This window comes from Megachile rotundata, chromosome 4 (genome assembly GCF_050947335.1).
Source record: "Megachile rotundata isolate GNS110a chromosome 4, iyMegRotu1, whole genome shotgun sequence".
Lineage (NCBI taxonomy): Eukaryota > Metazoa > Arthropoda > Insecta > Hymenoptera > Megachilidae > Megachile > Megachile rotundata.
In genome coordinates this window covers 13,282,093-13,294,165 of record NC_134986.1, presented here as the reverse complement: position 1 = coordinate 13,294,165, position 12,073 = coordinate 13,282,093, and the positions used below count along the sequence as shown (strand labels likewise).

The 12,073-nt window shown below is 36.6% G+C and overlaps 1 protein-coding gene and 1 non-coding gene across 2 annotated transcripts in view; both read left to right on the top strand.

Moving 5' to 3' along the window:
- The window catches only part of rho-6 (serine protease rhomboid 6), a 167,924-nt gene that overhangs the window by 140,392 nt on the left and 15,459 nt on the right, over nt 1-12,073 (top strand). The window contains exon 2 of the mRNA XM_003704967.2: nt 10,232-10,496. Coding sequence (XP_003705015.2) covers nt 10,232-10,496 — 265 coding nt within the window. The remainder of the gene's footprint in view (nt 1-10,231; nt 10,497-12,073) is intronic.
- On the top strand, nt 2,811-2,917 carry LOC143264410 (U6 spliceosomal RNA). Its single transcript, XR_013038139.1, has one exon. It is a non-coding gene; the product is annotated as a U6 spliceosomal RNA (small nuclear RNA).

Below are 12,073 nucleotides of genomic sequence, written 5' to 3'. Positions count from 1 at the left end.
CTAAACCCCCCAATCCTCCCCTTCCCAAATCTCCAAATCCCAACTCTCACATCTCCCTAACCTCCCACACCTCCATAACCCAATCCCCACATGTCCCCAAAAGTATCTCCCCAAATAATATAAAAAGCACAATACGCGAAAGTAGAATAATAGGTCAAGTTAGCGTCGCCGATTGATCGGCAAGGCTCAAAGCCAGCGAACCACTTGCTCGGCTATTTCTGCGGCAACCTTGAATCGCGGTTACATAATTTATGCAAAACGGCCGCGTGGTTCGAGCCAGCTGCTTCCTTCACTTTGTAGCCAGAACGGTGTTCGCGAACCGCTAATGTGATTTGTTCCGTGGCAACGGCCTGATTCTGCTCGACTTTGCACCTCGATTCGTTCCTCTGCCCTTTCATCCTGCGTTTCCGTTTTACGTAACGGTTTTAACATCGGCTTTCCTGGAGACGCACGCGTATAAAAGAGGACGCACGCATGATCGATTGCTGTTCCGCTCTTGGCTGACAGCTGGACGTACGCCGAGAAAACTGATGCTTTCGGCTTTGAGACACGTGGCCTGACATTTGGACTTGTCAACGTCCTGCAGGTAGTTTATTTTTTATTATATTTGATGGACAAGTACTTGTTTTATCTTATTTTTGGCGGAGTTGTTTTATTTGGTAGATTGTCAACTTGTCAAGTTTTGAAGTGTTCAATTCTGCAGGTGGCTAGTTTATTTTTTATTATATTTGATGGACAAAGGGGTATCTGTTCTTATTTTTGTTAGAGCTATTTTTGTTGAATTGTCAAAGCTTAATTCTTCAGGTAGCTAGTTTATTTTTTATTATATCTGACGGATAAGCAGGTACTTGTTTTATCCTATTTTTCTCAGAGCTATTTTCTTTGTTGGATTGTTAACTTTTGCAAATTTTGCAGATGGCTAGTTTATTTCTTATTATATTTAATGGGCAAGTAGGTACCTGTTTTATCCTATTTTTCTCAGAGCTATTTGTTAGATTACATATTTAACAAAAGCCAAACGACGTTCCATAAGAGATACACATACATGTAAATATTTTCAAGGAAAGGAGGAATCTGTATTTCTACAGATATTTTTTCCTTGATCCCAATTTTTCATAACACCAGTCCAGTGTTAATTTATTAAAATCTTCCTGGTGCAGTGAGAATAATAAAGGAACGTTTTATATATTATTTTATTTTATTTTAGTCCTTGTTTTTGCCAGTGGATTTGTTGGCGACCTCGTTCGCTGACATTAATATTTATAGTTTGGGGACCTTTGACGCTTTACACGATTTTTTACTTGACTTAATATTTACAGTGAGAATAAAGTAAATTTGGTTAACATTCAACGACAATGTTTGGTAGAAGCTCAGTGTTCATAACAGAATATGAAAGTTAAATAATTTAAATAAACTTGCACGCTTTTTATTTATGTATTGGTTGAAATGAAGCTTTGTGGAAGACTTTTATAATGCATACATATCACCATTTTTCAAGTTGTAAAAATAAAACGAAAAATTATAGGAGTTGTCACAATATTTCTTTCTTGAATGTTAAAAAAAAATCTTTCTGAAATTTTTTGTCGATCTTTTTGTGTTTTATATTCTGTTTTTTTTTTCTGTTGTTTCTGTGTTTTTTGGGGGGGTTTTATATTATGCCTTGTTTTATATTATTTTCATTTATAAGAAAATATAATTATAAACATTTAAAAAAATTTTAAAGGGTCCTCTTTATAAAAAATACTTATTTATTATACAATAAATATTTATTATTCAGTATTCATTATCACGAAACACAAAAATGGGAATTATTCGCAAACTTCCTCCAGTCTCCCACCGCATTCCGCATTTATGTCTAAAGCGATAATTCGTGCCACAACAGATGGAACAGATTCCAAACTAAAATCAGTTAAAATTGCTAGAGTTACGCAACGCGCTCTGAAACATCAGAAACCGAACTGAATGCGATTAGAGCAGACTGACGTCTGAAGTAGAGCGTGAACCCTGCTATCGTGTAGTTCCAAAAGTGTTCAAAATAGATGCGATTTGAAATAGACCAGAATACACCGATAGTGTTTGAAAGAGCCTAGGAATATTTACTATCTTAACAAGTCTTTCATGACAGAAATAGCTGTATCTAGTTCAAACATAATCAATTATCATTGACTGACGCAGCAAGAACGCATATGTGCAGAAAAACAGGTTATACCTCTTACTCAGCGTTCGATTTATGTTTTCCATTTACCTTGCTTAATTAACTCTGACACTGCATATTATACTTCTGTGTAATTTGGGATTCTTAAATCGGGACGGAAATGTGGGACACGAATCGATTGTTTGACCCATTCTATAAATTTAGGACTGGGCTTTAGGGGCTTTAGGATTTTAAGGAGGATATAGATTTTTATATTTAAAAAGGAATTTACAATATTAAAAAGGAGTCAGTAGAGATATTTCATACTTGGTAATTTAGAGACACAATAAGGTGAAAATTCAGTAAATTTGTGTCTGGGAGTCGTAAGTTCATTTTCTATTTCATCGATTATTTCTTTTTTGCAAGAAATAAATTTTTTACCTCTTTTTAAAAGTGGCAGACATGGACTTAGATTGTCAGGTACAAAAATGCATTAATATAAATATAGATTAATTAATACAAATATAAATTGTACAAATGAAGACTACAACTATAAATGGCGTCGCGTTAGTTTCGTGAGCTGACGCTAGATGGCGCGTCCCTCGAACAAAGGTTTCTCGCAAGTGCTCGAATCAAAGTATGTTTCAATATATACCACTTCGAAAAATTACCAAGTGTACTTGCTTCGGCAGTACATATACTAAAATTGGAACGATACAGAGAAGATTAGCATGGCCCCTGCGCAAGGATGACACGCAAAATCGTGAAGCGTTCCACATTTTTTGCAAACGTACTAACCTAAAAATATCTTACTCTTTTACTTATGATATTGTTTACATATTATACTTATATTTTAGTGCACAAAATAAAATTGTTACCACATAAAATTTTTAACATCAACCAACATATTATATTAATTAATATTCTGACCTCTGTAACTTCTATTTTTTACTACACTAAGTAAAATTGATATCTAATAAAATTCGCACTAAAACATTTGATACACTCTTAACTAAAAATACAGAAAGAAATTACTAATGATACCAGTCAAATTTTAATGTTCAATCAGATTGCAATTGCAACGATCAGTGTCTAGAAATCTTAACTTTGAGCGATATCATGAAAAAAATTATTGATATACCAAGTGCAGCAAAATTTCGAATAAAGTAAAATCGACGTGATTGCACAGAAAAGATCGCGCACGGTGACAGAGGAAAATGCAAAAATTAATCGAGGGATGAGCCAGTGGAGCGTAATCCCGATACAAATCGGAACACGTTGAGTGGAAATTGCCGGACGAGGTTTTTCACCGAACGATCGCTCGTTTATTTAATCGGCTCGTCGTGATTAATCATTACGGGCCGCTATCTCCAGAAACGATCGCCGTTTATCGGAAACCTCGACGAATTTCCGTTAGCGATATTTTTAATTCAAAAAACAAATCAGTATCAATTGTTTTGGGTACAGAAATCCTGGATCAAAGAGGGAGGTTAATAAAAATTCACCAATGACAGCTCAGAGAGGAGATATTCGAGAGTTTGTGCTACGTGCGAGATTATTTCTAGACGCGGATATTTTTAATTCAAAAACGAAATCAGAATTAATTGTTTTGGGTAGAGAAATCCTGCATCAAAGAGAAATTCAAAAAGAGGGGTTAATAAAAATTCACCAATGACAGCTCAGAGAGGAGATATTCGAGAGTTTGTGCTACGTGCGAGATTATTTCTAGACGCGGATATTTTTAATTCAAAAAAGAAATCAGAATTAATTGTTTTGGGTAGAGAAATCCTGCATCAAAGAGAAATTCAAAAAGAGGGGTTAATAAAAATTCACCAATGACAGCTCGGAAAGGGGTGGATATTCGAGAGTTCGTGCTACGTGCGAGATTATTTCTAGACGCGGGAATTTCCAAAATTTCCGGACCCGGGAAATTCGTAAATCAAACAAGCCCTAAAACTGCCCGCAAACCGGGTCGTTTCGAACTTTCCATAGCTGTCGTCTCTCCTGCTGCTTCTCCAGTTTCCATCGTAATCATAATTCTGCGAGGTATCAATTTATGGTCGTATGAATCACCTCGCGACTTCCGACAAACAGATCGACGCTCCACGAAAAAGGAGATATAGTGGAGAAACTTTTTGACACTTTTTATCGATGTGCTTAATACTATACTGCATGATCGATTACGTGTTTTTATATATTCGAACTTTTGTACTTTTTCATTTTTACATTTTTAAAGTTGTTAATTTATATGGGACTGAATTTTGAAATTTCTGAATTTAAAAAATTTTTAAAGGTGTAATGTAAAGTTTTATATAGAGAGGGAGGTGATTTCTAAATTTTTAAATTATCAAGTTTGAAAATTTTTACAGATGTAAATTGATAAATTGCCAAATTTATAAATTTTTATAAAGTTTGTAAGAATTTATATTTTTCAATTTATGAATGTCAAGAGACTTAATTGCCAAGTTGTTAAATTTGCAATGTATCAAATTTTTATATCATTAATTCTAGAATAAATTTTTTAATTTCTCAAACTTGAGATTTTTGAATTTCCAAGTTCCCATATACTCAAATACCTAAATTTTCAAATTTCTAAATTTCCAGTACTTACACCCCCAAACACCTACGCGTTCAAATAGGTAAATTTCCAAATTCCTACGCCCCCAAATTTCTACACCCCTAAATAGCTAAATTTCTAAATTTCTACATCCTCAAATTTCTACGCCCCCAAATTCCTACATCCCCAAATAGCAAAACTTCTAAATTTCCACATCCCCAAATCCCTACGCCCCAAATCTCTACACCCCCAAATTTCTATATTCCCAAATTCCCACGTCCCCAAATAGCTAAATTTCCAAATTTCTACGTCCCCAAATTTCTACGCTCCCAAATTCCCACGTCCCCAAATAGCAAAATTTCCAAATTTCTACGTCCCCAAATCCCTACGCCCCAAATCTCTACACCCCCAAATTTCTACGATCCCGAATTTCCACATCCCCAAATTCCTACGCCCCCAAATAGCTAAATTTCCAAATTTCTACGTCCCCAAATCCCTACATCCCCTAAATCCCTACATCCCCAAATCCTTGCATCCCCCAATTTCCACATCCCCAAAATCCCTAAATCCCTAAATCCACAAACTACCCCCAATTTCCCAAAATTCCCAAATATCGTTCCACGTCTCAAACCTTCAATCCACCAGAGAACGAAATAAAGAATAATTAGCCCGCACCAGAATTGTCGATAACAACTGAAAGTTTGAAATCACTGGTAACACGCGTCCGCACATAGAGGCGCATAATTTTATTATTATTTAGCGATACACAGTCCCGATTTTGATTTGCGGTGGTAGGAACGACAGGGATCAGGATTTCAGAGTGGCAAGGGCACGTGACAGAAAGTCGATAGGACGTCGCTGAAAATTAATGAACCAATCGTGTGTAACCTAGCTGGCCATGTTACCGGAGAATAATTAATGATACCGTTATTTGTACTTTCTTTGTTTCCATTCAGACACCAACTTTCGCGTGGGGAAATTTCTGAGTGCCGGAGTTGGAAAATCACACGGTATTTCGCCAGTTACGTGTCATTGATTTATATAAGCTCGTCGAGTATGTTATTGATTGAATGGAAATTTACAGTACTTCTCGTATGAATTTTTTATGGTTTTATATTTTAATCTGCCTTGTAACGGGGGATTTAATTATTCTGTGAAATATTGTATAAAGTTTTAATTGAATGACAACGAAAATGTTTTATGGTATTTTTAAGGGAAATTTAGGTTCTAGGTAGAAAGGGGTGGAATCGAGAAAACTCCGTGTCATACTACGAGGGTTACAAAGTTTGAGTTATGGATATGATTTATTACAGGACTAGTTTATTGATTTTGTAGAATATGAAGCTTCAGATGCTATTATTATATCAGTACTTGTAATAAATTCTCTTTTGTTAAATATAAAAGCTATTCATATATAAAGCTGTAAAATAAAAATAAATATTATTGAAGTTCAAATTCAAAATAAATAGGAGACGGTAGAATTTATGTATCACAAAATGGTGGATGATCGATCTAACAAGAGATGTATTAATAACACTAATATTAATTAATGTATATATATTAATGATACCATTATTAGTTAAGCTAAGTATACCTATAACATTAGTATTAATTTTATAACATTTTTTCTTGATTTTCAAAATTTTTGTGTATACAAATGGTACTATGTATAATAAAATTTTCTATGTATATTAACATCCATATATGTATATCTACGTGTACTAATTAATCTATATATAATTATACTGGTATCCCAGTATTTCTAGTATACCAGTATTCCTAGTGTTCCAGTATTTCCAGTATATCAGTATTTCTATGATAGTACAGCGTGCAAACGGACGAGGAATGAGTATCACGCGTGGAAGAGCAAGTTAATCGGAGGTCGATTACTTGTCATCGAATACGTCGTGGTCATTGACGCGTGATGTATACGGGTGCAATCACATTGTTCTTCGCGTAGTCTGGGAGAGGCCTTAATTACACCGCTCCTACGACCGAGTTGTACGTTTGATTTGCGTGCAGGCGACTGTTACGTTAATTATCCGCGGACAGGTTACACGCTCTTACCGAACACGTCAATACTTCATTAAGCAGCTGCCCGTTCAAACTTTCTACGTCTGCTCATTTACTACTACATATATATTGCTCTCTATTCACTTGCATATTCATTAAGATTCTGTGAAACAAATTATTTTCTTACTTCTCTAATCGTTTAAATAATTTATGAAATATTAATTGGTTTTGTCTCTTGACATACTTTGACGAGTCTCATGTACTTGTTGTTCAGATGTGATAAATGTTTTTGAAGTGCAGCTATTATTTTGCAGGATCATTGAATACATCTGGTAAATAAATCGAGGAGTTGAAGAAAGTAGCTCTTGTCTTGAAACTTTCTATTTCCTACAGGTTACTTATAGAGTTAAATAAAATACAGTCTAATATTCAGGTATTAATTTTAATATTTAGAGTGAATTTCAACAACAAACAAAAATTGTCTAAATATTTATGTCTGCACACGTTCTCAAGATTTTATAATTTGTCGAGTTCCTGCATTGAAAAAATTAATGATAGTTCTGTTACAATAAAACAGTAATAGTAATAGCACTAGTACAATAGAATAGTACAATAGTACAATATAAATAGTAATAACAATACTATCAACACAAGTAGTACAATAAAGAGAGTAGTACAGTATAATATAAATAGTAATAACAGCAGTAATAATAAAAATCGTAAAAATATTTGACCCCAAAACCAAAAGTAAATAAATCAAAATTAATCTCGAAAAGGGGGCCACAAAACCTGTAAACGTGGTTTATCAATTATCAAATGATTACCACGCCCTAAAGCCCCATTGTTTGGCGGGAGCACAACTAGGAAACGACAGAAGCGGTCAAGCCGCGGATCTTGAATGCTCAATTGTGCCCGAGATCCCTCCGTAATTCAGCACGCAGGGCGCTTTTCACCCTGCGGCGTAGAATAATAATCCCAGAGAATTAGCATCGGTACGAGATCATTGGCAGCCACTTGAAATAAACGCGAAGGTCACAGAAACGTGTCGTTGCACTATCGACCACAGGATTAAATCAACCCCCTCGCATCCCCACCGGTGAACAGAATTCGGTTGCGACGCAACGCGACACCAAGTTTGATGTTCATTATTGCAACGGGTGTTCGTCCGTTTCGATGATAAATGATCAACGTGTCAGGGGATGATTCTACCCTTTGGATACCAGAGAATTTCACGTGAAACTGAATTTCGTCCGGAGGGAAAGAGACAGCGATGTGTAATGTCGTTTCTTCTGTTGCTCTTGTTTCGATCGTGCTCCGCTGGACAAATGGGAAACGCGGTTTTTTAACATTCAGTAGCCTTGAATTTTAATTTGCACTTGTGACACGTGTGCGATGCTTTTTATCGTTTTTTTACTGGCGCGGTTTTCCTGTTATGAAACAGTTGCTTCGCTTTTTGGGGCGTTTGATGAATTTGGAATTTTTAGGTTTTTCTGATTTCTGCGCTTACAAAAGTTAATATTATAGGTTTCAAATTTTTCTCATTTGTATGTCTCATTTCTATCTTATACCTATACTAACAAGTACTTATTTTATCATAGCTATGTGCATTTAAGTCATTGTAACCTAAAATCCATCAGGACATATGCATTAAAACATAACCTAACGTAACCTAATCTATCAGAATATGTCTATGAAAACATAACTTATGAGAACATAACCTATCAATACATAACCTATCAAAACGTAACCTATCAGAACGTAACCTATCAGTACATGACCTACTAAAACATATTCATCAGAACATAACTTATGAGAACCTAACCTATCCCAGAACATATCCCCCAGAAAAGAGAGTCCATAAAACCATCGAAACATAGAAACCAAAAAATCCTGCCCAGATTCGAGCTCCATGAAAATTGAAAAACCAACCAACTGTTTTCTCTGAAGGATCCGATCTTCGTCTTTTGTATTTGGAAATTCGTTTGGTAAATTGTGAAAAGCAGTGCTAGGATCGATCGAGCGTGCACCTGAAGGGAAACAGGGATAGAGTCGAGGAGAAACGGAGACCGTTCCCAAACTCGACGAGCCCCAATAATTCAGAGGCAAATTCTATGGTGGCTCGACAACACGGGCCGAACAAAGACCGTTGCCGCACGGACAAAGGGGTAGCCAGGATTGACCCCGGCCAAAAGTTCTCCTCGTCTCTGTCTTCTCTTCTCTCCTTTCGTTACGCGTCTCTCTCCTCTCTCTCTCTCTTTCTGTCTTTGCCGACCTGTCTCGACCATTCTCGCTCGACGAACTTGTGTCCTGTACGCGTGCAACTGCATCCCTCTACTTCAACCTCCCCTCGCGTAAATGAATGTACGTAGCTCGACGTTAAATTAAAGACTGCTGTGCGGCTGGCCACCCTGGAACAAGGGGCGCAACAATCACTCGATCGAAGTGTTCCTTTCCGACGGTATTTACCGTAATTAACGATATATGAGTCGACAATATTTCGGGTAATTAGGGAAAATCATTGTGATTGAAACGTTTCAATCGCAGTACCTGTTAATCACCGACAGCGGATAGTTGATCAACCATTTGTTGTTTGCTCGACGATTCGATTAATTATGATTTGTTTCGATTCGTAATCACAACGTAAATAATTGATTGTCATTTCGCTCGACTAATTTAGAGGTACCAGCCATTTTTGATTACATGAATTCTGTAATAGTAATGTATGACCATCAGGAGTATTTAAATTTAAAAATTAATTGGGTAAACATATATATGTCATTCGAGCGATCAGATACATGACATATGTAGGATAGTGAGGTTATGTCACATATGTGTATCCAGAGCTAATATTTTGAAGGCATATATTTTATGACAGCTACAATATATGTAGTTTTATATGCTTGTTCAAATATAGAAACTAATCAGTCGAACAAATGTATAAACATATCAATTATTCAAGCGATCAAAAATATAACATATGTAGGATAGTGAGGTTATGTCACATATGTATATCCAGAGCTAATATTTTGAAAACATATATTTTATGGCAGCTACAATACTTGTAGTTTTATGTACCTGTTTAAATATAAAAAATAATTAGTCAGACAAATATATAAACGTATCAATTATTCAACCAATCAAACATATAATATGTGTACGATAGTAAGGTTATGTTACATATGTGCATCCATAGTTAATTCCTTAAATGTACATATTTTATGAGGTCTACAATTCTTGCAGTTTTATATACCTGCTCAAATATAAAAAATAATCAGTCAGACAAATATATAAACATATCAATTATTCAACCAATCAAATACATAATATGTGTACGATAGTGAGGTTATGTCACATATGTACATGCACAGCTAATTCTTTAAAGCCACATATTTTATGAGGACTACAATTCTTGCATTTTAATATTCCTAATTATACAAAATAGCGCATAATTGAATCGTCATAAATTACAGATGAATAGGGTATTGTTACGCAGTGATTAATTGCTCTTTTGTCGATGTTTTTTGCAGGCAGGCCAAGATGGACGTTGAGGCAGCGTTGCTGGAAAATTCGCCGACACTGTCGACCATCTCGTCAGATTGCACCGACACCACGTATTCGGGCCCTGACTCGCCCTATTCCCCAGAATCACCGATCATCGTCACGTCCTCGTACAAGAAGACAAAGGATGACGAGGTCACGCCTAGACCGACACCCAGGCACCCATTGCCGCCCAGGAAGCCCAACTTCCGGATACGACCGCCATACCTGATGATCTGCATCAGCATCGTAGAGGTGAGCCATAAAATAATTACGCTCTGACGTTGCCATAAAATATATTATTTTTATTAGTATTAGGGTGAATTACATAATTAAGAAATTTAGGCATTTGGGGAATTTGGGGATTTGGAGGATGTGGAGAAGTTGGGGATTTGGGGATTCAGGGTTGAAGAATTTGAGAAATTTAGGGATTTGGGGCTTTTAAAGTTTGAAAGTTGGGGGATTTGGGAATTTGAGAATTTTGGATTTGAGGAATTGGAAAATGTGAGAAGTTGGGAATGTGAGAAGTGGGGACTTGGAAAATTGGAAAATGTAGAAATTTGGGAATGTGAGGAATGGGGACTTGGGAAATTGGAAAATGTAGAAATTGGGAAATGTGGAAATTTGAGAATGTGAGAAGTGGGGACGTGGAAAATTGGAAAATGTGGAAATTTGAGAATGTAAGGAATGGGGACTTGGGAAATTGGAAAATGTAGAAATTGAGGAATTGAGAAGTGGGGACTTGGAAAATTGGAATATGTGGAAATTCGGAAATGTGAGGAGTGGGGGCTTGGGAAATTGGAAAATGTGAGAATTTGGGACTTGGGAAACTAGAAAATATAGAAATTGGTAAATGTTAGTATTAGTAAATTAGAGATCGAAAATTGAAAACCTTGCAAACCACGAAAATCTTCCAAACTTCCACCCCTCAAGAATGCTAAACCCCTCGCAAGCACCCTCCAAACATCCCACAAATCAAGATCTCATCGGTATTCAAAACATCCCCCATAAAACATCCCCTGAGCCTCAAAAGAATCGTAACAAATCATAAGATAGCTCATCGAAGTATAATTGATTCCATTCAGCATATCCTGTAATCGTATTCCAGCCTTTCTACCCCTAAGAAATTCGCAACACCGAAAAGTATTCGTATTACTCGAGGACAGGATGTTCGAGCACGGTCGTCCGGGCTCGAAAAATTTCCCATTAGCCGAGTTAATGCTTCGTGCAGCAGGTGGAAGATGGGCGAAGGGGTTGTACGGGGGTGGTGCAGGAGAATCTCTCTCAATTATTCGCACGAGTTCACGAAGGAATATCGTGGTGGTATTTCAAGAAACTCGAGCTCGGGCGACTGGAGAAAGGAAACGGAATAAAAGAAAAGACTCGAGTGGAAAGAGACGGGACGTCGACGGCGACGTTTCGTTTCTCTTCTTTTACTCGTCCGCCGGCAGATTCTTTTCCCTCGGTTGGATAATAATTTCAGAGAGCTTATTCGAGCACTTCCGGTTCGGTACGAGCAGCGAACGCGACGAGTTCAAGCCGCCAACTTAAATGCACCTTTCTTTTCCGCCCGCGACCATTTTCGCGCGATCAAACAAAACTTAACGCCACTCGCGAGTTAATGAAACAAGAATACCGGCTTGACGCCATTTTGGGAATCGAATCTCGTGAACGAGAACGATAATCGACCCACGCGACACCAAATGGCGCCCTTACTGTTATCGTTACTGTTCCCACTTGATTTCTTTTCTACACTGAATATTTTATTATTTACTTACTTATTTAATTATTTTTTTTAGTGTTCATTTATCTATTGATTTCTTCATTATGTA